At 36.7% G+C, this 25385-nt stretch overlaps 1 protein-coding gene and 1 long non-coding RNA gene across 3 annotated transcripts; one reads left to right on the forward strand and one right to left on the reverse strand.

The window, feature by feature from the left end:
* The first annotated feature begins 6885 nt into the window (after positions 1-6885).
* LOC111242136 lies at positions 6886-11395 on the forward strand. Of its 2 annotated transcripts, none has more exons than XR_002668994.1 (3): positions 6886-6964; positions 10694-11079; positions 11145-11395. It is a non-coding gene; the product is annotated as an uncharacterized LOC111242136 (long non-coding RNA). The 2 variants fall into 2 exon arrangements; XR_002668993.1 differs by having other exon boundaries at positions 10694-10843; positions 10945-11395.
* A 1431-nt stretch (positions 11396-12826) lies between these two features.
* On the reverse strand, positions 12827-23265 carry LOC106768962 (ras-related protein RABA1f). Its single transcript, XM_014654376.2, has 2 exons — positions 22899-23265; positions 12827-13504 (listed from the first exon to the last, which is right to left on the reverse strand). The coding sequence occupies exons 1-2, from the start codon at positions 23117-23119 to the stop codon at positions 13072-13074; spliced, it is 654 nt and encodes a 217-aa protein (XP_014509862.1). The 5' UTR covers positions 23120-23265; the 3' UTR covers positions 12827-13071.
* Positions 23266-25385: the final 2120 nt, after the last annotated feature.

The following is a 25385-nucleotide window of genomic DNA, read 5'->3' on the forward strand; positions in this document are numbered from 1 at the left end:
TTACATGTTCCTTTGGTATCCAAACACATAATCCTTTAGGAACAACAACATTTCTATAATAACAATTTCTAACAGTATGACCAATACAATTGTAGTAAAAACATGCATTTCTAGCAGGTTTATTCAAAACAGTGAAGTTCCTAGCATTGGTTCTATTAGATTGAGCTTTGTAACCAATTCCTTGTCTATTTGTAATTCTGCTAGATGAATTTAATACAATATCTAAGTTGTCTCTACCTTGAGCAAACTTAGCTAGCGTGCTAGTCAAGTATTTTATCTTTTCAACAAGCCCTTCCTACTGTAACAGTTTTAATTTCAACATTCCTAGCAGATAAAAAAGCTTCATTCAATTATTTTTCTAATTTCTCATTTTCTGCAACAAGGTTATTAATTCTATACTCATAGTCTCTTCTTTCAGAGCTTAGTTGATTTACCTTGTATTGTAGTCGCATAGCTTCAGCATGTAACTCTTTAAATGCATCTTGCAGCATATCATATTTGACTTCCACTGGTTCATTTGATATGTCTGCATCACTGTCATAGTCTTCCCATGCTACACCTATCATATAGCACAAATTTGATTCCTCCTCTTGATCAAAATCTTCATCACTTGATTTCTCAGAATCTGAGTTTTCCCAAGCAATCTAGGTTCCTTTTCTTCTCATATTTCTGCCTTGAAAGAATCTTTCTTTCCTTTCTACTTCGGCTGTAATTCAGGACAGTCAAGCTTGATGTGACCTTCTTTTCCACATTTATAGCATTGGACAACATTTGTGTTGAAGCTCCTTATTTTGCTTTGACCTGCATGGTTAGACAATTGACTATCATTTTGCATAAGTCGACTAAATTTCTTACCATCAAGGTCATCAGATCTTTGTCGTTCATCTCTATTTCTGTGTTGTTCTTGCTTGCAGCCTTCAGAGCAATGGACTTCTTTTCTTCAATCTCCTCTTCATCCTTCAGTCTACTGAGTTCTAACTAATGTTCCCGTAACTTGCCAAACAAGGTAGCCATATTCATAGCTGTAAGATCTTTGGATTCAGATATTACAGTGACTTTTGGTTGCCAATTCCTATTCAGACTTTTCAAAATCTTGATATTGATCTCCTCCTTGTCAAACATTTTGCCAAGAGCCATCAGGTGATTTACAATGTAAGTGAATCGTTTCTGGAAATCGTAGATGTTTTCATCAACCTTCATTCTGAACAATTCATACTCTTTTATCAACGAATTATTTCTGGCTCTTTTGACTTCATTCGTGCCTTCATGTGTTACCTCTAGAACATCCCACATTTCTTTTGCAGATTTAAATTGAGATATCCTGAAAAATTCATCAATTGTCAGTGTAGAGGAAATTATATTCCTAGCTTTAACATCATACTAAGCTTTTCTATTTTCATCAGCAGTCCACTCAGTAAAAGGTTTTAAAACAATTTCATTGTCAACAGTTTTTGTAGGCACATATGGACCATTCAAAGTGGCATCCAAAATTCCTTTATCTTGCGATTCAAGAAAGATTTGTTGAAGCACCTTCACCAAAAGTTTGAAAACAGGGTAATTTTCCAAAAAGGGTAATTTTCACCAGCAAACAAAGGTGGTCTGTTTGTTGAAGCACCTTCACCAAAAGTTTGAAAACAGGAAGTCATCCCTAGGTTTTATAGTCGAATAGAATAAAAACAGAGTCGACTAAATTTTCAAATATTTATGAAAACCAGCTCTGGTGCCAATTGTTGGGAAACAGGTAGGCTTCGTTTTACACCAAAAGGGAGGGTGAATTGGTGTTTGTTCAAAAACAAAACATTTTCGCAATCTTTATACAAAAATGCAAGTAATGAAAATTTAATGTAGCGGAAAAATGCAATTGACTGCTAAACAAACAAAGTCGACTAGAAATAAAGAGTGCAGGGATAGAGAAAATCAAATACTGGTTTTTATAGAAGCACCACGCAAAAATATAAATCTCGTCTCTAACCCAAAACCAAAATATAGCTGCATAACAAAACCATAATTGCAGCAAGAATCCCCTCTTTTGTAATCTGAACCCACGTCGAACAATCCTCTACTTGTAACCAGCACTCTTCACAGGATGTCAAGCCTATCACAATAGACTTCACAGGTTGCCAAGCCTTCAATCAACACAGCAGTCTTCACAAGATGCCAAGCCTTCAAAGATCAATCAAGAAGCACTTTCCTCGTACAAATTATGAGCAAGCAGTCAGCACAATTGACTTCTCCCTTTGAATCCCTCTCAAGAAAGATCACCACCGTCTTCTTGGAGAATTCTTGGAGCTGTTAAAACAGAAAATTCAATCTGAAACAGGAAAATGAAAATGTCAGATTGATGAAGGTTGAAAAACAGTTATTTTCATATGTCATTTTAGACCTAATTACGCCATTTACTACTTGGAATGAGCTTAGAATCAAGCAAAACTCAATGAATGAGTCTTTAGAGAGTCGAAAGCTGTTTTTAAAGATATTATGCTTGTTTTGCATTGTTTTGTAGCTATTTTGAGAAACTGAAGAATGGAGTTGAAGATAAAGGTCGTAGACTCAAGAAAAGAGGAGAAAAATGAAGATTTGAAGAGTCGACGCACCGTCCGGCAGCAACTTACACCGCCGGGCGGTCCAGGGCGAGGAGTAGGCACTGGCGTTGGCGCGGGGCGGTTTTGAGGGAAACCTCCGGGCGGCACACTTGTTCTGCCGGGCGGTGGTCCGTTGGGCTTGGGCCTGTTTTCTGCTGGGCTCCTCACCTATATATACCCCTATTGCGAGTTCAGAGTCATTCTTTTGACAAGGGAGGATGGTCAGACCTAATTTTGCTCTCTGGAGAGTATCTCTTGGATGCTTAGGCTCCTTTTCATCTTTTCTAGGGTTTGCTTTTCCATTCTTCTTCCACTTTTCATCTAGTTTCACCATGTCTATGGTGAACTAAACCCTATTGTTGTTGGGGAAACAATGTAATCTTTTGATACTCTCTTTTATTGAAACTCTTGATTATTTATATGGTTTCCATATGTTTTGATTGTTAATTGTTGGGTTCTCATCTGTGCTTAATGCCTTTATCATTTAACTCATTCGATAATTGTTGTTTGTCTTTATTGATACGGGGACGTACAGTAATGTCATGAACTGGTGAGTAATTTCTTGATTCTGGAATATCACCTAGGGATAGGGGTATGACGATCAATTGTGTTTAACTTCTGCTTTATAATGCTGTATTAATTGCTAGGGGAGGCTAGGGATAGCAAGCCAGTAGTTAATATTAGGCTCTTTTCGCCGAGGGATCGGGTTAAGGTTAGGCTAAGAAAGTTGCATGACAATTAATTAATCAAACTAATAATTCAAGAGGAGTAGATAAAAGAGAGAGGATTAGATGAAATTGTAAACCCCCAACAACTCCATTCATCCATTGTTTTCTTTTGTCAATTGAATCAATATCTTTTGCATGTTAATATTTTTGTTCTCAAATCAAATTAATTATTTTTATTTTCAAGTCTTATTATTTTAATTCACGTGAACGAGAAAGCCTTTCGAGTCTCTTGGGAAGAACGATATTGGGTTTTACCAATTACATTACTTGAACGATTTGTTACGCTTGCCAATCCGTCAACAAGTTTTTGGCACCATTGCCGGGGACTCGAGGTTATTTTTCTAGTAGTGTGAATTGATTAAATTTGACTTGATTTTATGTTTATTTTTATTTTTGTTCTAATAAATTTTTTCTAGGGTTTTGTGCAAAATTTTTGCAGAATGCAGTTTGGACAAGAATTTGATTCTGTAGGCACTCAATTCTACCAAAATAGTTTCGATCACTGGTGGGAAACTCATTCAAACTTACATCATAGCTAATTTGGGCAACATTCCTCTAGGCCAAAAGAAACGTTGGGGGAAGCTAAACAACGTTTACAACAAAAATTATTCTCAGTACGAAAAGAAATGTTAGGGGAAGCCAAATAACGTTTATTGCAGGAACAACAGTCTCATGCATTGAAGTCTCTGGGTATTATTAGGGTTAATACTGAAGTTAACCCTAAGGAAGAATGTCAAGCTCCTATTTTTGAGGATGACAAGGTTATTGATGGAGAGATGATAGAGGAAGATGAGATAACAAAGGTCTTGAAGTCTCTAGGCATTATTAGGGTTAATACTGAATAACCCTAAAGAAGAACGTCAAGCCACTATCTTTACAATCAGTTCATATTCCACATATTCATACAAGCATGTTCCACAAATATATCACACAATCAATCATAGGAACATACATCACAGTACATCAAAACATGTTCAACAGATATAACAGTTTATCCAGAATACGAACATGTAATGCAACAACATGTGTACTGTTATTAAGCATTGTGTTGTCATTAAAAACTAGTTTGATATAGAGTTTGTGTTGTCAACAATCTCAACAAATAGGTCTTGACATTGAATGGTAGGAGGCAGGGGGAAGCAAGCCGAATGAAAAACGGTGAAGAGCTGAAGCTGATCGGTTGAAGAGTAAGAGCTGAAGTCGATCGGTTGAAGAATGACTATCCTAACTGCTACAACAGTTAGGATAGGCGAGAAATATTTATATTAAATAAAGATACATTCTAAGAAAATATTAAGTATAAGATATTTATAGTAAATAAGGATATACTCTAGGGAAATATTTAGTATAAGATATTTATATTAAATAAAGGTATATTCTAGGGAAATATTCAGGATAAGATGGGCAGAAAATATTTATTATAAATGGAGCTAGGTTCTAGTGTTAGGGTTAGGTTTTGTATTATTGAGTTTGTTGATAAACGAGTGCGGCTACAATCTTATGAGGGAGGTTATGCTCCCGTACTAGGGAGTTTATGCTCCCAACAATCCTTTGTTTACAGAATTCTATTACTATTAATAAAAGAAATTCATTCGTTCATTATCATTCTTTCATTGTTCGATTGCTTGTTGTGAGTGTGTGAGAGGTTATTCTGGTTAGGTTTCATACTTAGATACCTAACAATTGGTATGACCTGGCGGATCGTTAAGGGAGCGTTGCCGGAATTCCCTAGGAGAGGGGTTCCAGATCAAGAAGTAATCAAGAAACTGCTGGATACAGATTGAGAGGAGTGAAAGAAATCATGAGGGAAGAATGAATGCAGTCGAAGGGCAATTAGAGAACATGGGGCTGAAACTGGAGAACGTGGAATTGTCCATGGGGGGATTGGAGGCGTAGACGGTGGCAATCCATAAAGATCTACAAGAACTAATGAGGATGATGGGATGAAGAGCCCGAAAACTAGATGGAAATTCGGATGGAAGTCAGGGGTTTGTCAACGGGAGAAGGGGGACCGACGAAAGGAAGAGGAGGGCGAGAAAGAGGGTGGATGCTAAGAGGAGCAACCAAATTGGAGGAAAAGGGTAGAGTTACACGTTTTTTAAGGGACTGATCCGTTGAATTGGATCAATAAAGCTAAGAAATTTTTTCAACTATAAGGGGTGTTAAAGAAAGAGAAGGTGCACCTAGCCTACATTAACATGGAGGGAAGTGTCAGATACTAGTTCAGATTTTTGGAGGGAGAAGGCTAGGAACCATTCATCGGTGAGTTTAAAGGAGGCGTTGGTGATCCGATTTGGAGGAAGAAACAGGGGATCAATCTTCGAGAGATTGGCTGCCAGTAAGCAATCGGGATCTGTGAAAGAATACATCCAAGATTTTGAAATCTTGATGGGTCAAACGAAAGGAGTGTCAGAAGAACAACTGATGGGTTACTTTATGGTAGGGTTACAGGAGAGAATTTGTAATTAAGTGCGGTTGCTTGACCCGCGGGAATGGATGATCGCCATGAGAATTGCAAGGGATTTCGAGGAGGCCTAGGACGGGGCAAAGGTTGAGAACTGGAGCATGACAAAGAACCATTCGTCTTGGGAACGAACAAGCGGTGAGGAGACACGGCCCGGGGCCCCGTTATAACCCAAGCCAATCGGGAGTGGCCGAGCGGTCCAAAGCCAATCACTATAACCCAGGCCTAACGGGAGCAGCTGAGAGTATGGGGTAAGTACGGAAGGAGTGTAGTGACAATAATGGGAGAAGCACCCAGAATCTGCCTTATTCAGAACTCCTGAAACAGAGAGAGGAAGGAAGGTGTTTCAGGTGTGGGGGACCGTTTCGTCCAGGCCATCATTGCCCAGAAAGGAGTTTGAGAGTCGTGATATTGGTGGAGGACAAGGAGGAATTGCCACCACTTGAGCCCCCAAACCTGAATTGATGAGGAGCCAGGAGATCAAGTTTCACGGTTCCAACCTTGAGGACAAGGTTGTTCTGCAGCGAGGTGTATTGATAGGATATAGGGTCATAGGATAAAAGGCAGGGGAGCCGAACGATATGAGGCAGGGGAGCCGAATGGTAGGAGGCAGGGGGAAGCAAGCCGAACGGTGGAAGGTAGTGAAGAGCTGAAGCCAAACGGTAAGAGGGGAAGCAAGTCGAACGGTGGAAGGCGGTGAAGAGCTAGAGTTGAATGGTAGAAGGTAGGGGGAAATAAGCTGAACAGAAGCAAAAAGAGCTGAAGCCAATCGGTTAAGAGTAAGAGCTGAAGCTGATCGATGGAAGAGTGACTATCCTACCTGCTACAACAGTTAGGTTGGTATGCTATAGGTAGATCTACTAATCAAAATAAAACATTCGGTGCTCTTATTACGCACTCTACGAACCAGCAGTTGGAATTCATGCATCCCTTATCAACATAAATGCTCATCATTAACCTGGTAAAATATAATTTATTTGACCTCACCTAGAAGTTTTTGTATTTGAAACAATTGTGATTTTGACAATGTTTGAATTTATGCATGGAAGTGTATTATGTTCCTCGTTTTAGCATTCAACAACATCTAAGTCTGAACTATAACAATGTTTAGGTGTGGAGGCTGGTAAAATGGTAACTGGTGAAGTACTGACACTTCATAAGCGATTGTTAGCAATGCTAAATGAGGCAAGGTATAATGTTTGTTAAGTACCAAGGTTCTTATCAGTATTGATTACTTGTTCTATTGTCTCACATTTTGTTATTACTTAAATAGAAAATTATAGTTTATACATGAGGGTTTACCCCTATATTCTATTGCTATTATAGCTTGTCATACAAATGCAAGTTAAAGTGCAAACTGATAACGGTCTAAAAACCGTTATTTTCTTAATTGATATTGATATCAAAACACACTCTTTATGATTTAGAATGAGCTTAAAATCATGCAAAACACTTAAGTTAGGTTACAAAAGAGTCAAAGGTGGTTTTGGACATATTATGCTTGGTTTTACATTGTTTTGACAGGATTAAACAAGAATTGAATGATGGAAAGTGAAGTAGGAAGGAGTTGGACTCAAGAAAGGATGAAAAAAGGTGCAAAAGAAGAATCGCAACCACCGCTCAGCGCCAAGTTTAGCGGTGAGCGCCAACTTCGTGGAAAAAGCTATTGTCAAACGCTTAAGCGCCAACACTGAGGGGAAAATGAAGAATCGCACCTACCGTTGAGTGCCAGATCCATCGTTGAGCGCCAGATCCACCGTTGAGCGTTGGACTTCTCAATAAAGACACTACCAAACGCCTGGGCGTGAACGCTGAGGATCCCACTTGAGAACCGCACCTACCGCTGAGCGGTGAAACCAGCGTTGAGCGCTTTACTTGGGCTTGGGCTTGTTTTCTGTAATTTTTCATAGTTTATAAATAGATCCTAGACGAAATCTAGGGTGATCTTTTGGCAGAAAAAGACGGCAGAACACTCTATTCACCCCTTGAAGGAGGATTTTGGATGTGGGAGCTCCAATCTACCAAATCTAGGGTTTATCTTTTCATTCTTTCCATTCAATTCATATACTTTCACCATGACAATGGTGAACTAAACTCTTTGTTGTTGGGGAACGATGTAATCATCTTGAAACTCTCTTATATCGAAGTTCTTATTTTATTCATATACTTTTGTTATCAATAGTTTTGGGTTTTCTTCTTTGAGATTAAAGTTTGCATTGTTTAACTCATTCAGTGTCATGATCAGTGATTTTGTCGATATGGGAACGTATGGGGAAATCTAGACCCGAGGAGAATTCTCTTGATTATGAAATATTACCTAGGAATAGGAATAGGACGGTCAATTGCTTTAAGCTTCTATCATTAATGCGTTAGTTATTACTAAGGAGATTAGGAATAGTAAACTAGTAATTGGTGATAGGCTCTTTTCGCTGAGGAATCGGATTTAGAGTGAATTAGAAAGTTGCATGAACATTGATAATAAAGTTGAATTTAATTAGAATAGTAGATATAGGAGAGTGGATGAGGATGAAACCGTAAACCCCAGCAACATCATTCATTCATATCTTTATTTGCCAATTGATCAAAAGCTTTTGCATACATGTTTATTTTCATCTTTGTATCACAAAATCAAATTATTATTCATTCAAGTCTTATGAAATCAATTCACATGAACGTCTAGGCTTAAGAGTCCCTTGGGAAACGATATTCAGACTTACCATCTATTTATTACTTGATACGATCTGGTATACATGTCAGGATGTTAACACAAACTTAAACAAATGCATCTTCTCTAACATATTTTAGCAACTTTGCAATGGTCATGGCAAACCCTTAAGTAATGTGTGCTGAACTTTTGTCAATTGTTCCCATCCCCTATTAGAGGGCTATAATCCTACTTATCTGATGATTAATCCTATTAGAGGGCTATAATCTCCTTGCATTTCAGTTCATTTTGTTTAGCTCTCTTCATCATGTTAGTGTGCTAAGATTGATATGTTATGAGAGATAAGTTACTCATGTTGGTGGTTATGGTTGTCAATGTGTATATACTTACATAAATTAAGTCCTGTGTAATATATTGTGCTTGTGATACACATCCATGTTTTTATGAAATGCTAAGGAAAACATTGTTAAGTTCTTTTCTAAGAGTCCAAAATCGTTTACTTTTTCTGGAGTGTTATGAAAACAAAACTGTTACTTGGTTGTGTTTTCTTTTATGTTTTTTCAATGTATTATCATTATTTTTCTCTTGTATATTTCGGCTTCCGAGTTCTGTCATCAAAACCTATTCCTTTTATTTTCCATCCATAGGAATTACCAAAAAAAAAAAATGTACTTTTTAGTTTCTTAGTGAACATGTAGGCAATTGGCTACTAGATATTTTGTTTATTTAGCAAGATTTACAATACATAAATAACTAAATATGTAAAATAAATTATAAGTTAGGTCTGCACTTTATAAGAATGGTACCAAAGTGTATTCCTGATTTATTAAAAGGTCACATACCACACCTCACCTTAGAATTGGTTTTATACTGTTATATTTTATTTACAATAAATATTTTATATTGTGATAAAAGATTAGATATTTTAATATTTTGAATATGTACATTTTTTATATTTCTTTTATCATCGTAGTTAAAATGTATTGAATCCATTATTTTAAAAAATTGTCATGTATGTGTCGTACTAAATAGAGGTGGATGTAGGTGGATATGGTTGGTATCTGGATTGAGAGTTATAAATGGGTTTAAATTGGAGTAATAGTTGCTTGGCAGAATTTTAAATGTGGTATCTGGTACTTTAAACCAAATATAAGTGTAATCTGTTTATAAGGATTTATAGCATCTTAATTTCCAGTGGTGACAGAGAAGTGTTTGAAAATGTCATTTGAAAATGTCAATTTCGGTGAATGTTATCCATATGAGCATGGATATGGAATGTGAAAACATATTAATCATAATGATGTAAATAAACAGCCTTTTACCACTTATTTTGATGCTTGTGCTTATCCTTGCTATTAATTTTGTTCTCCATTTACTTTTTCTTTGGGTTATAGATGCTTGTCTATTCAAACACTTTATTTCATGAATGGATATTGTTTTTTTAATAAATTTCATTATGACTTGCTTCATGTTACAAAAACTATAAGTTTATATTATTACGTGTTTTTAACAAATTTGAAGGGAAAGATGGAGATATTGTCAAGAGTTTATAAAGTCTCACCAATCTTTGTCAATCGTAAAAGTTATTACTAGAAAAAGGAGCATTGAACCAGAAGTTCAAGATGGTGCTAGAGAAGATGCTCTTTACTACCTTGTTATGAAAACTGCACTCGAGATTGTATATATTTTGACTCATCTATTTCAACCTTTTATTTCATTTTTCATCTTTTAAGTTGATTTTGTGGAAATATATATTACACTTTTAACTATACACTTTAACTTATTTATCACTTTTCTAAATATAGAGTTTGTGTATTTATTATTATTGTATATATATTTTTTTAATTTTTGTTTGATTTTATCATTTTAATTACATATTTGAATTTGTTAAGTGTGATTTAAATATTTTTTTTCTGAAAAAATTAGTAAAATAATTTGAGATATAGAAAAAACTAATTTATATTAAATTAGTTATTTAAATAAAATTTAATGTGTAAATTTTATGATAATATATTAATAATTAATATTTAATATTTTTTTTAAAAAATAAATAATTACATACTTGTATGTAATTACATCCATATGACATATGAGAAAGTCTGTGTGTAAAATTCGTATGTAACATATGAAAAAAATTGTATGTAAAATTATCTACGATCATTTTACATATGGATTTTTGTTTTTTATGTAATTCGTATGTAACACTACTTTACATATGGATTTTGATTGTAGATAATATCAATTTTTCTTGTAGGTGGGTCAAACCATGAAATATGTGAATAAGGGGTGAAAGGAAGTAATCTTCCAACTAGGAGATTGGGTTTGGCTTCACTTGAAAAAGGAGAGGTTCCCTACTCAAAAGAAGTTCAAGCTCAACTCAAAAGGAGATGGTCCCTTCCAAGTTGTGAGAAAGATCAATAACAATGCTTACGAGTTAGAGTTACCTCCAAGCTATAACATGAGTCATACTTTTAAATGTTAGTGACCTTTCTCCTTTTGATATAGATGTTGCAAATGTGTGGTCGCATTCTCTCTAAGAAGGGAAGGATGATGAGTCCATGACTCCTCATAAGGCTAAATAGGTTCTTCCTAGGAGGATCACTAGGAGCATGACTAAAACGGAAACTCCTTGCTCACCTTGTAAGAGTTTATTTACTATTTCTCTTTATGATTAGTTTCTAACTTAGTGTGTGTGTGTTTTGTAGGTTTGTTAGTGGCACCTTTAAGGTTCTCACTTTTTAGAAGAATGAAAGGTCTATTCCAAGGAAGTGTACTCATCACACCCCTACTTTTTCTAAAAGGATACTCTTGAGTCGAAAACATCTTGAAAAAGGGAGACTATATGGAGGACTACACTTACATGAAAAAAGAGAAAAGCACAAATTTAAAGATTTGATGAGGCTCATAAAAAACTTAGGCTGCACATGGGGAAAGAAAAAAAAAACACCTTTTTGAAAAGCACCTTTTGAAGATTATATGGGTTACATATAGATTTAGAGAGTTTTCATGGTTTGGTTAACCTAGTTTCTATAGTGTAAACTTTTCTTTGTAATTACAAAGAGACTCCTCTCTTTGCCTACTTAAGAGAGCCTCTCCATTACTTGTAGAAGGTTTAATATTTTTTAGAATAAAGTTATTATATTCAAACTTTTTTGAGGGAATTGAATAAGTCTTTTCTTAAGTGCTCTCGAGTTCCTAAGTCTTATCATGAACCAAGGTTAAAGTGGTGACACCACCATTTATCTCGGATGGCTTAGTATTCCAAGTGACTGACCATCTTTCTTCCATTTCCCCTTCTTATCTTTACATCTTTTATTTTATTTACCTTTATGTTCTTATGTCCATTTTATGCTTCCGAAATTTAAGTATTTTATATTCTTTCTTTTGATTATATTGAATTCATCTTTTCCTTTTTTTTTTTCCTTGAATCTTTTGAAGTAAATTATTACATTAAGATACTAGCAGAACTTTTCATTAGACTTTCTTAATCAAACACCAACTTAAACACTTTGTCCTCTTAAAATTAACATGATAAACTCTTATCAAAGTGGATCTTCCATAGTCTTCTTCATCAAACTTGATGGTCATCAATCTTCGAACAATTGAGTTTGCAAGGCATGCCACCTTTTCCATCTGTAGAGATCAATACACTTTTATAGTAAAACTCATTTCATTTTCAATAAAAATAGAAAAAATCAACTTTACATGTCTTCTCTTTAAATGTTAAAAATATTATAAACCATTGTATATGCATGCATGAGTTCTACATGTACACTTAAAATAAGACAGTTGTGTGGAGTCGTGCATCCGAGTAGGAATGTTCACAGCTGAATGGGTGCAATAGCTCAAAGAGGATGAGTTAAAAAAACGAGTTATGATTATATTCCACTAATTACCAATAGTGTGCAAAGGCTTTATGCTTGGGACATTAGTTAATGCTGATAGGCACAAATTAATACGAGTTGGAGTAATGTTGCATATACACACGTAACATATAACGACATCTCAAGAATTTCTTCATTAAACTGGTGAAGAGAAAATAATAAAAACTTGAACAAGTGAAAGGTGTATGCAAGTAACACAACTCTATAACTCAACAATTTTTCTCTTATAATCCCAAGACGTTCACGTAGTTATTGTAGATGCTTATTCAAATTCACCCTGGTGTTGTGTTAAACAGAGCCTATTTGCTGGTTGTTTCTTTATAAAAAGTATTGCTTCCAAGAACTGAGGAAGAGAAAAGTGTGGCCCTAAACAAAATATTCAAGTTTTCAATAGTTCACTATGAAAGGAAGAGAAAAGCTGAGGAAAGAAACTGATTGATCATCTGCTTCACAAATGCAGTTAGACAAATAGAGGTGATAAGATTAGAAAAGAACGACGACACTGATAAATTGGACATTAAATAACTAAATATCTTAAAATGCACAAAAATAGGAAAGCTGCCAAAACGAATGTGCATGTCTCCTAAAAAGTATCTGGCTAATATTGAACATAATTCTCTACAAACCAGAAACTAAAGTTTGATGCTCTTTAAACAATCATATTCATGTTGTGAAGTGAATCTCTACATGGTATAAACAAGGCATGTGTTTAAAAGTAAAAATACAGAGACTGACTTTTACTACACACTCAAGCAGAACAACATCCACCTTGCTTCACAGCTGATACATCATCACGGGAACCAACACTAATTGTCTGCCCTTTCGGTAAAGCTGCTGGATCGTCTCCAATCTCAAGGGCCTTCTTGCTTACAACATGATAGATCTGGGTCAGCACTTCTGTGAAGGCATTTTCAACATTCAACGATTCGAGGGCAGATGTTTCCATAAAAAATGTCCTCTCTCGCTGGGCGAAAGTTGTAGCATCTTCGGTGGAAACTGCACGCAGATGACGCAGGTCTGCTTTGTTCCCTACAAGCATCACCACAATGTTGGCATCTGTATGATCTCTCAGCTCTTTTAGCCATCTCTCCACATTTTCAAAAGTAACGTGGCGCGTAACATCATAGACTAGTAAAGCACCAACAGCTCCACGATAATATGCACTTGTAATTGCTCGGTACCTTCAGTATACAGAAAAAGAACTAAATCGGTTAATAAAATACAAAAAAACGATATATCATTATTTACATGGGATCAAGAATTAGGTGATGCTACTACAGACAATTCTTGTTAGGATTTCCCAATCGGCATGAGTATATACACTACTAGCTTGCTTACATATAAATAAGTTTTCATAAAGTAACACGCACAGTATTCTGGCAATTGATTGTAGTGCAGCCTAATTAGGAAGATAAATGATGATGAATAATCGAAATAGTTCACCCAGAAAGGAAGACTAGCCTTAGATCTTTCAATTTCATCATATCTAAAACTTTGTGAGAAACTCCTTTTAAGTTATCCTTCTTCAAGCATGATGTTTATCTCTCTGCTTATATTTTTTGTTTTCAGGACTAGACAACTAGGATCAGTGTCTTTAGAAACATAGCAGTTTGTTAGAAACAAAAATGTAATGGCTCTGAGAGTGGCATGTGATTTTCAACTCAATTGTGCTGAAGCAGTATAGAAAAGAGCTCACCTAAAAATCATGGCGTATTTCTAGTTTCTCCATCAGCCCTCACTTCCACTAATGAAAAACAAAAATAAATAAATAAATAATAGATTCTATATCCCACAGCCACCACACCTCTTCACTCAACCATTTTGCCTCATGTGGAAGAGCTGGTCAAGCTATGACGCAAACAGAGGATTAGCTGCAAAGCCCACATATTTGCCAGCAACATCATTGTGTGTGGTTGACTACTATATGATTTGATTTTTGTATTCCAAAACTGCTCCAGTTTTAAAACAAGATTTGCTAAGACAGGTGAAGAAGGGGACGCAAGCTACTATAGAGTGTGGAGTTGATGGAGGGGTTAAACAAAATTAAAATAGAAGAGACATCACAAAAACATTCCTCTGCGGTTTCTGTTTTTGAAACACTTAATTTTGAACACAACTTTCAAAACCTGTTAAAAGAATACATCAGGACTAAAACATGTCCACCATTTAATTCTGTTTTATTTTATATTTTAATTGTCATTGTTTCCCTAGTTTTGAAGAATCAATTAGGTTTGTTATCTCTGAATAATGCAATTTATTTAATGGCTTATTTCTAGGAACACATTGTTAGTGGGTTGTTATTTTTATAAGTTTCGTAAATTGTAATGCTTTCTGATTTAATAATGCAAGTTTTCATTGTTCTCTTTCAAAAATTTTACCCGTTCGTTTTTGTTCATTCTTGTTCCCTATTAAAGGAATTCTGCTTTCTTATAAATTACCAACAACTGGTATCTAGAGCTCTTTTTTTCTTATGAGACCTTTAGAATGGATTCTGAAACAAGTTTTTCCCAAGTAGCTCTTCCAATTTTAAATGGGGAAAACTATGATCTTTGGGCTGTTAAAATGCTTACCTAGAAGCATTAGATCTTTGGGAAGCGACAGAAGAAGATTATGAAATCTTTCCGCTGCCAGACAATCCCACTGTTGTCCAAATAAAAAATCATAAGGAGAAGAAAACCCAAAAATCAAAAGCAAAGTCATGTCTTTATGCTGGCATCTCTGTAACCATCTTTACTAGGATCATGACTCTCAAATCAGCAAAAGTAATTTGGGATTATCTAAAGATAGCATATTCTGGAGATGAAAAAATTCAAAGCTTGCAAGTGCTTAACTTAATGAGAGAATTCGAACTTTAGAGGATAAAAGAGTCCGACACAAGGAGTACTCAGACAAATGGGTATTGCCAACAAGATAAAATTATTGGGAAGTAATTTTGCAGATTCCAAAATTGTTGAGAAAATTTTGGTGATGGTGCTAGAAAGGTACGAAGCATCTAGTGCTTCTTCGGAGAACACAGAATATTTCTAAAATCACTCTTGCTGAAGTGATACATGCCTTCAAGGCCCAAGAGCAACGAAGATTGACGAGGGAAGATTATGCTGCTGAAGGTGCTCTTCTAGCCAAGAGTCAACAACCAAAAAACTACAAGAAGAACCATCCAGCCAGCAGTCAAAGCAGTGCAAATAATTACAACAAAGGAAAGGGTGAAAAGAAAAATTACCCTCCTTGTCAACACTGTGGATAAAAGGGTCACCCTTCATTTAGATGTTAGAAGAGACCAGATGCTAAATGCATAAAGTGCAACTAAATGGGACATGAAGCAGTCATATGCATGAGAGAAAATCAACCGCAAGAAGAAGATTATGAAATCAATCTTTCCGCTGCCAGACAATCCCACTATCCCACTGTTGTCCAGATGAAAAATCATAAGGAGAAGAAAACCCAAAAAGCAAAAGCAAAGTCATGTCTTTATGTTGGCATCTCTGCAACCATCTTTACTAGCATCATGACTCTCAATTCAGCAAAAGCAATTTGGGATTATCTAAAGATAGCATATTTTGGAGATGAAAAAATTCAAAGCTTGCAAGTGCTTAACTTAATGAGAGAATTTGAACTTCAAAGCATAAAAGAGTATGACACAATCAAGGAGTACTCAGACAAATTGTTAGATATTGCCAACAAGATAAAATTATTGGGAAGTAATTTTGCAGATTCCAAAATTGTTAGAGAAAATTTTGGTGATGGTGCTAGAAAGGTACGAAGCATCTATTGCTTCTTCGGAGAACACAAAGAATATTTCTAAAATCACTCTTGCTGAAGTGATACATGCCTTCAAGGCCCAAGAGCAACGAAGATTGATGATGGGAGATTATGCTACTAAAGGTGCTCTTCTAGCCAAGAGTCAACAACCAAAAAACTACAAGAAAAACCATCCAACCAGCAGTCAAAGCAGTGCAAATAATTACAACAAAGGAAAGGGTGAAAAGAAAAATTACCCTCCTTGTCAACACTGTGGCAAAAAGGGTCACCCTTCATTTAGATGTTGGAAGAGACCACATGCTAAATGCATAAAGTGCAATTAAATGGGACATGAAGCAGTCATATGCATGAGAGAAAATCAACCGCAAGAAGAAGAAGCTAAAGTTGTTGATCATGAGGAGGAGGAAGATCAACTATTTGTGGCCACCTGTTTTGCAAGCAGTGAAGAAAACGAAAGTTGGTTGATTGATAGTGGTTGGAAGAAACCATATGACCAATGGCAAGGAGATTTCCAAAGATTGAAAGCTAACCAACATCACCAAAGTCGAAATAGGCAATGATGATTATATTTAAGTCAAAGGAAAGGGAACTGTTGCAATAACAACTTGCTCAGGTACAAAGTTTATTTGTGATGTCCTTTTTGTATTAGAAATTCAACAAAACTTGTTAAGTGTTCGCTAATTGATTGAAAGAGGCTTCAAGGTCGCTTTCGAAGACAATTTTTGTTTGATTAGAGATGTAGCTAGTCAAGAAATTTCCAAAATCAAAATGAAAGGAAAAAGTTTTGCTCTAAATCCATTGGAGGAAGAGCAAGCTGCCTTTCCTGTCAAGGAGAACATCATAGAAGTTTGGCACAAGAGGCTTGGGCATTATCATCACCAAGGGCTACTAAAAATGCAGTCTAAGAAAATGGAAGTTGATCTTCCAGAACTTGATGATCAAATACCAACATGCAAGACTTGTTTACGTAGCCTTTATTGATGACTTCACAAGAATGTGTTGGATTTTTTTCTTAAAATTCAAGTCAAAAGTAGCTGGAGCTTGTTTGAAGTTCAAAAAATTAGTAGAAAATCAGAGTGGCAAGCAAATTCAGATTCTAAGATCTAATAATGGCAAGGAATACACATAAGAAAACTTTAATAGTTTTTGTGAGGAAGCCAGCATTGAGCATCAATTAACCACACCCTATACTCCACAACAAAATGGAGTAAGTGAAAGAAGAAACAAATACATCTTAGAGATGACTAGATGCATGTTGCATGAAAAAAATCTACCCAAAATGTTCTAGGCAAAAGCAGCTCATACAATTGTTTTCTTGCAAAACAGACTCTTCACAAAAGTAGTCAAGGATCAAACACCAAATGAGGCTTGGTATGGCTATAAATTATCTCTACATTTTCTCAAAATATTTGGATGTTTGCGTTTTATTCATGTTCCACAGAGTAGGCATGACAAACTTGATAGAAGAACATCACCAAACATTTTATAGGCTATAGCACTTTAAGCAAAGCCTATAAAATCTTTTAGCCACAAACAGGAAGCATTGTTATTAGCAGAGATGTCCACATCCTAGAAGATGAAGAATGGAACTAGGATAAAAGAAAAAATGAGTATCAAACTGTTAGGCCTCTACTGGTAGTTAGGAAGAAGTCTGTATAAAAGGGGTTGGGGGTGCTTTGGGAGAGTCAATTTTTGAGTCTTATTGATTGTGCGGGAACTCTTGGAGTTCTTTGGGGAGAGGTTAAGCTCTCTATACTTGTATTCTTGATTGCTTAGTAATACAAAGAGGTTATACAGCACTCTTAGGTGTGTGTTTTGTGTGGGTGAAGTGTGTTTTCCATAGGTTCCCGATTAGGAACCTATCATTTGGTCCGACCTGCCGGATCCAAGGAAGAGGGGAATCAGCGATGGAAAGTCCAACAGAGGGAAGATTGAACAATTTGGAGATTACAGTGGAGGGAATCAAGGAGGAGACAATGGCGATCAGGCGTGATCTACAACAATTGATGAGAGGGATGAATGGAGGTAACAATAATCAAGGGGAATTACCAGTCTTCGATGGACTCGACCCATTGAATTGGATCAATCAAGCTCAGAAGCTTTTCGAACTACAGGGGGTGATGGAGGAAGAAAAGGTGCACCAGGCATCCATGAGCAGGAGGGAAGCGCTGGGTATTGGTTTCGGGCTTAGGAGGCTAAAGCCAAGAATCGTTCTTGGTCAGGCTTGAAGGCTGGGTTGATCAATCGTTTCGGAGGGAGATTCCGGGGCACGGTGTACGAGCAGCTAGTGACCTTACGTCAAGAAGGCTCGCTGGAGGAATTTACCCGGAATTTCGAAATATTGTTGGGACAGACGCAAGGATTGACGGTAGAGTTGACGATGGGATTTTTCTTGGCGGGATTGAAGGAAGAAATTAAGGGCCAAGTGCGCATCCAAGCTCCTAAGGATTTGGAGGGGGCGATTAGGGTCGCGAGAGATGTAGAGGACGCGATGATTCGAGCGCGAGGAGGAGGATGGAATGGCGTCAGGGTGATCGGAGGAGGATCGCGACCCACAACAATAGTGATTCGCGGAGAAGTGGAGCGATCCACCGTAAATTGTGCGAGAGGTGTGGACGAGAGTTCGGCGAATCGGAGGGAAGCACCGTTGCCGGTGACGGGCAGCAAGGACGGAAACGAGGGAGGAGATGATAATCGGGGACGAATGGTTCGAAATTTGCTCTATCCCGAATTTCTGTAAAGACGGGAAGAGGGTCGGTGTTTCCGGTGCGGCAACCCTTTCGCACCAGGATACCGCTGTGCCGAGAGAAGTCTGCGAGTTCTCTGGTTGGCGGAAGACGAGGAGAACGCAGTTACCGAAGAGGGATTTCAGGAGGGCAAGTGCATGGAACTGTCGGCGTGCTCGGCGGAGGGGATGACGTCGCCCACGACCATGAAACTCAAGGGGGGAATCGGAGAGAAGCGAGTGGTGATTCTCGTCGATCGTGGGGCCAGCTATGATTTTGTGAGCCGACGGGTGGCAGAGGAGAGGAAACTTCCGGTGACTGACACGGCACCATACGTGGTGAGTCTCGGGGACGGACGTCGGAGGGTGCCCAGAGGGCGTTGTGAGGGGGTACCCATAAACATGGGGGAAGATACGGTGGTTGCCGATCTTTACGTCTTCGAGCTTGGAGGAGTAGTTGATATACGGTGGATCGCTTGGTTGGTAACGCTGGGAGAAGTGATGATAAATCGGAAAGAAATGTTCATGGGGTATGATCTGGCGGGTGAAAGGGTGAGAGAAAAGGGGGACCTTGTTTTTTCCAGACAGCTGGTGGAATCAAAAGCCCTCCTCAAGCTTGAGGATGCTGAAACGGGGACACTAGAACTGGGTCTAGTGGAGAATGAGGTGGACGGAGAGAGGCAAAGTGATTTGACCCCTGTCCAAACAGAGCTGAGTGCGGTTCTGCACCAGCACTACCAAATGTTCCGGGAGAGAGAAAAACCTGCACTGTCCAGCAGAGAGAACAGTGAATGGCCTGATGATTTGACAGAAGTGCAGAAAATTTATTTTTTGACGCAAAAAATTTATTTTTTGACGCAGAAAATTAATTTTTTAACAGAAGTGCAGAAAATTAATTTGGAAGCGGTGCTGGAAGCGCATTATCGTGCACTTCGAGAAATGCAAGGCTTACTTCCACCTCTTGATATTAAGCAACATTACGTAATAAAGTTTGAGACTTGGAAAGTGGGTTTCACCGAGAGGAGAAAAACCATGACCAGAAGAGATCTTGAGACTGGCGGTGGGAGAACCAAGAACAAGAACAACAAAACAGGGGAAAATTATACTGCGAAGCTGATACCCATTGGACATCATGGCTGGTTCCTATGTTTGGGGTTGCTAATATTGTTGTTTCTGTTATTTGCATGTACATCAACAATTGTTGCAAAAATAACTTCGGTCCCCATGGTGGCTGCGTGGCTAAGTTTCTTGGAAGGTTCTCTTTCAAACCTATGCAGGAGAACTCGTTGCTTGGTCTTTCTCTTCAACATTGACTTCAACCTTGGGGACAAGGTTGTTTCGGGGGAGGGTGGTATTGTTAGGCCTCTACTGGTAGTTAGGAAGAAGTCTGTATAAAAGGGGTTGGGGGTGCTTTAGGAGAGTCAGTTTTTGAGTCTTATTGATTGTGCGGGAACTCTTGGAGTTCTTTGGGGTGAGGTTAAGCTCTCTATACTTGTATTCTTGATTGCTCAGTAATACAAAGAGGTTATACAACACTCTTAGGTGTGTGTTTTGTCTGGGTGAAGTGTGTTTTCCATAGGTTCCCGATTAGGAACCTATCACAAACTGTGGTAGACCTACAATTTAAGTCTCTTGCTTCAAGAATAGGAGAGGAAGAAGAGGATTGGCAAAATGAATTGGTAGATGATGCTCCTGTGAGAGGTACAAGATCACTCTATGATATTTATGAGGTGTAATATTGTTGTTTGTGAACCTACAGAATTTGGAGCAGCAAAAAAAGATCAAAATTGGTTGACTGCAATGAAGGAGGAAATATCTATAATTGAAAAAAATAAAACATGGGAGTTGGTTGATCGACCTCAAGATAGGAAAGTTGATGAGGGATACTTTAGAAGTTTGATTTGTTGTTGACAACCAAGTTGTTATCACTATTTCCCATAATCCTGTATTTCATGGGAAAACTAAGCATTTCAACATCAAGTTGTTTTTCTTAAGAGAAGTGCAGAAAAATGAATTTATGAATTTGATTTATTGCAAGTCTAAAACTCAACTTGCACATTTATTTACAAAACCACTTCCGGTCAACAGGTTCAAGCTTCTAAGGCAAAAAATTAGTGTTTACAATTCCTAAAGCAAGCAAGAGTGTTAGAAAAATGCTTAGGACTGAAACATGTCCAACTTTTAATTCTGTATTATTTTATTTCCTTAATTGATATTGTTTCCCTAGTTTTAAGGAATGAGTTATTTGTTATCTTTGATTCATGCATTTTATTTAATGGCTTATTTCTAGGAACACATCGTTTGTGAGTGGTTATTTTTTTAAGTTTTAAAAATTGTAATGTTTTTTGATTTAATAATGAAAGTTTTCATTGTTCTCCTTCAATATTTTTTTTCTCGTTTGATTCTGTTCATTCTTGTTTCTTATTAAAGGAATTTTGCTTTCTAATAAATTACCAATAACCTAATAGATTTTGGATGACAAATTGATTGTTGAGTAATGTAAAATTATTTCAAACAATAACTTATAAAACCAAAAAGTGAGAAGAAAACCAAACAGACATCAAATTCCGCCTAAAGTTTCCACCAAATTACTGTTTCATTAGAACGGAACCAATTTGAGGAGCTGCTCAATGGCTACTTTTTTGCAACTATCACTGTCCAGCTAACTAGTTTGCTAACAAAACTACTGCATTGACTTTCTTTTCAGCCATCATATTACCAAAATATTGAAGCTTTCATCATGATAGCACTGGTCCAGTTGTTTTAATTTCTTTCATCATTCATTGGTTAATATAACTCCCCACCCTATTACCAATAGCTACAACCATAACATTAGCATGTTAACATATCAATCTTAAATGGTAGGGAAGAAAATCTTCACATCTTAGCAGTGACATGTCACACGTTTTAATTTTCTTTCCCACACTTTCTCATGCCTTCAACCTATAAATACATTTATTATATATATAATTTCCTTTAGGCGCAAACGAAGAATAGCAAGTTCCACAAATAGCTGGTAGCTAAGATAGACTGACATGATGAAGTTACAAAAGAAGCCTGAGTTCCAACTTTGTTTTGCCAAGAACAGAAGGGAACATATTCTCTTCTGTCCATTTCGAAACAAAAAAAAAAAAAAATATCAAACACAACAATTTGGAAATTATGCATGGTTTCTGGATGCACAACATAGTTTAGAAAAATGGACACATTCAGATGAACTAAAATCGATTCATGTTGACATTTGCCACCAACTGAGGTGCTAGCTAAACATAACATAATATACAACAGTTCTATATAAATCGAAAACAGACTGAACCTGACTTTAATTACCAACTTGATATACCAAGTTATAACACTTTCCTCCAAATTCATGTTTCATAAGTAGAAACCAATTCAAGTTCACCAAAAGCTGCCCACCATCCAATTCCCCACATAACCCTAAGAAACCTATCATATCAACTTTCTTTCTCACTATCTTGTCATTAACAACTACAGACATTGGTAACCATCGTAGTATACAATACACTATTATCTTCATAATTCTTTCATTACTCAGAGAAAAATATCTCTTACAAAGTAACCAGCAACTCCATCTTCTTTTTAAAGAAGCTACGAGAATGAAAACCACAACATCGTAATGTTGGCACATCAAACTCAACCTTAAAGCTCACCGAAAGTAACAACTGACAAATAAAACAATCCAGCTCATTTCACCAAGAAGCTCAAACCAAAATGCCACGATTTTACGTTTCATTGGAAAGAAAAAGGCGCACGCACAATAATAACATAAGAAGACATCCATTACAACGACTTCCGTTACAAAAAACCACCTAAGCATGATAAAAGCTTCAAATTTTACTACATCCTCAATCTAATTACATCGTCAACACAAAAAAGGGTGCATGAAAAAAAAATAACGTAAAACCTCAAACGACCACATAAAGCATGCATTCCCACTTTCATACCTCCAGCCCAAAATGCAAAAAATCAAATAGAAGCATCGATTCACACACCCACATATAAAGAAAGAGTATAGTGATAAAAATAATTAAGAGAGGGGGAAAGAGAATGAAATAGCGTTTGTGTGTTACCTTTCTTGGCCGGCAGTGTCCCAAATCTGAGCCTTGACAACCTTGTCATCGACGCGAATGCTTCTGGTGGCGAACTCAACGCCAATGGTAGACTTGGATTCGAGGCTGAATTCGTTTCGTGTGAAGCGAGAAAGAAGGTTCGATTTGCCGACGCCGGAGTCGCCGATCAGAACCACCTTGAACAAGTAATCGTAATCGTCGTCGGCTCTGTACGCCCCCATTTCTTGTTCCTCCTTTTATTGTGTATGTATGGATTTGGAGAAAGTGAACGGGAGAAAAAAAAACGTTGGAATTGGAATTGAAAAGAAAAAACCCAGATTTAGAAAAGGGTGATACAAAAGCGAACTTCACTATTGTAATGTTAACAAATTTACTACTAGTTCCATAAAATATATATATATATATATATATATATATATATATATATATATATATATATATATATATATATATATATATATATAATGAGTTACACCCATGCCTCCAAAATTAAGTTAATAGCAACGAAAATACAATTAGTAGTTTGCCTTAACCAAACCATATTTGATTGGTGTTGATTCCCAAACAAACAATAAAGAACTGAAGAGGAAGCTCATTCATGATCTTTGGTTTTAGTTAAGGATAATGATACATAGACAACATTTTTTTGACAACATTTGAACATCATCATATGTGTCATTGTATGATTGGTCCAAATGACACAATGATACCACCATAGACTAATCACACAATGACACGTATGATGATGTTCAAATGTTGTCAAAAAAATGTTGTCTAAGTACATTTATCCTTTAGTTAAAGGAAAATGATATATGAACAACACATTTCAACAACATTTAGACACACTACAAGTGTCAAACTTTCACTGGTCCACGTTGCAAAGAGAGAGAAAATTACAAATTTTTGAAGATGAACTGAGATGTTGACGCGTGGCAGAGAGAGAAATGGCTCATTTATTCTGAAATTTGAATGTGAGAAGGATTTCGAACCACATTTCGCAATCCCATTTTGAATCCCATTTCGCAACCCATTTCACAACCCATTTCGAATCCCGCCGTCTGACCATCTCGTGCTCAACGAAAAGACTGCCGCCGCACTGCCGTTGTCGGACACCGTCCGCCCGTCCGCCCGTCCGTCGTCTTCTATCCACCAAGAATCGCGCGGTTCCATTTGCTCGACGGCAGAACCCTAAACCATAATCGAGGTGAGTCTTCACTCTTAACGTTCATTGCAAAAATTTATCATGTGCTTGAGTTTGTGGAGTTGGTTTATTCAGTTGTGCTTAATCTTTTATGTTTGATGGACATTCAAAATCATTTATGCTAAGTCTTCTCTGTTCCCATTGTGTTCTGTTCCCATTGTGTTCCCATTCAAAATCTGGGGTCTTTCATTTCTTTTATCATTGTTTGTTGACTAAGTCATTTTAGTTAATAAATAAGACGAGGTATGGAAGAAAGAAAAAAGATTATGAATCCTGTATAAAGGAAATTCATCACTGTAAGAGAGGATAATAGATTGTATTATTAGTGTCTAATAGTATCCCTTCTAATAATTAATGTTGTTCCGATTGATGATTGATTTTTCAAACATGAATAATCGAATGTGCCCAATTATAATTGATTTTTTTCAAACCTTTAGTAGCTAATAATTTCCAGTACTGGACTCTGCGAGGAAGAAAGTAAGCAAAATCCACTGTATAGGAATGACATTCTTAACTTAACTGTTCTCAGTTTCAGCTGTCTTAAGAGTGAAAACGGGTAACAAAATTTTGATTTGTTGTTTGAAGAAAAAAGAGTTAGGCAAAGTAAAATTGTACCGTCTAGAAGTACTATTGATTATGTCAGTTGTAATCACATTTACTTCGTTTATAAGTTTGTGTTTGTTTGCCTAAATTATTGAACTTGAATCAATTACAAATTCTACTTATTTAAATATTAATGAATGGTTTGATTAAAGTTTCACTTTTTAATTAGTTTATCAGTATATTATTACCTAGTAAACACAATTCAGAAGCCCAAAGTATTTGTTTGGTAATGGGCACAGACCGGATCAATTTAGATTGGTTGATTGAAATAAAAATAAAGTGAACATAACTAATGTTCTTCTACTTTATCCATTCCTTAAATTTTGCTTCCTTTCTGTTCAACCAAACAATTGATGCCAGCTTGTTTTCTATGCTGATGCCAAACTCTTTTGCACATTAATTATTGTCGTAATTGTTTTTGGTTCAGTGTCATGGAGGAAGTGGGTGAACACAGTAAAGCTTCTGACACTAGGAAGAAGGTATGTAGGATTGTATTTGATTTGCATACAATTAGTATTCTATTGTAATGTATTTAAATAGTAAGTATTTTTTTTTATGCAGTTAGTGTTTAGACACTTTTGCAAGACCAACTTCATAGGTGCTTTGAATGAACGCTTGAATACTGAACAGAAGACGTACATTGACAAAACTGTTTTTGGTTGGTTGTTATTTTTGCCAGATTG

The sequence above is a fragment of the Vigna radiata genome, chromosome 7, assembly GCF_000741045.1.
Source record: "Vigna radiata var. radiata cultivar VC1973A chromosome 7, Vradiata_ver6, whole genome shotgun sequence".
Classification (NCBI taxonomy): Eukaryota; Viridiplantae; Streptophyta; class Magnoliopsida; order Fabales; family Fabaceae; genus Vigna; species Vigna radiata.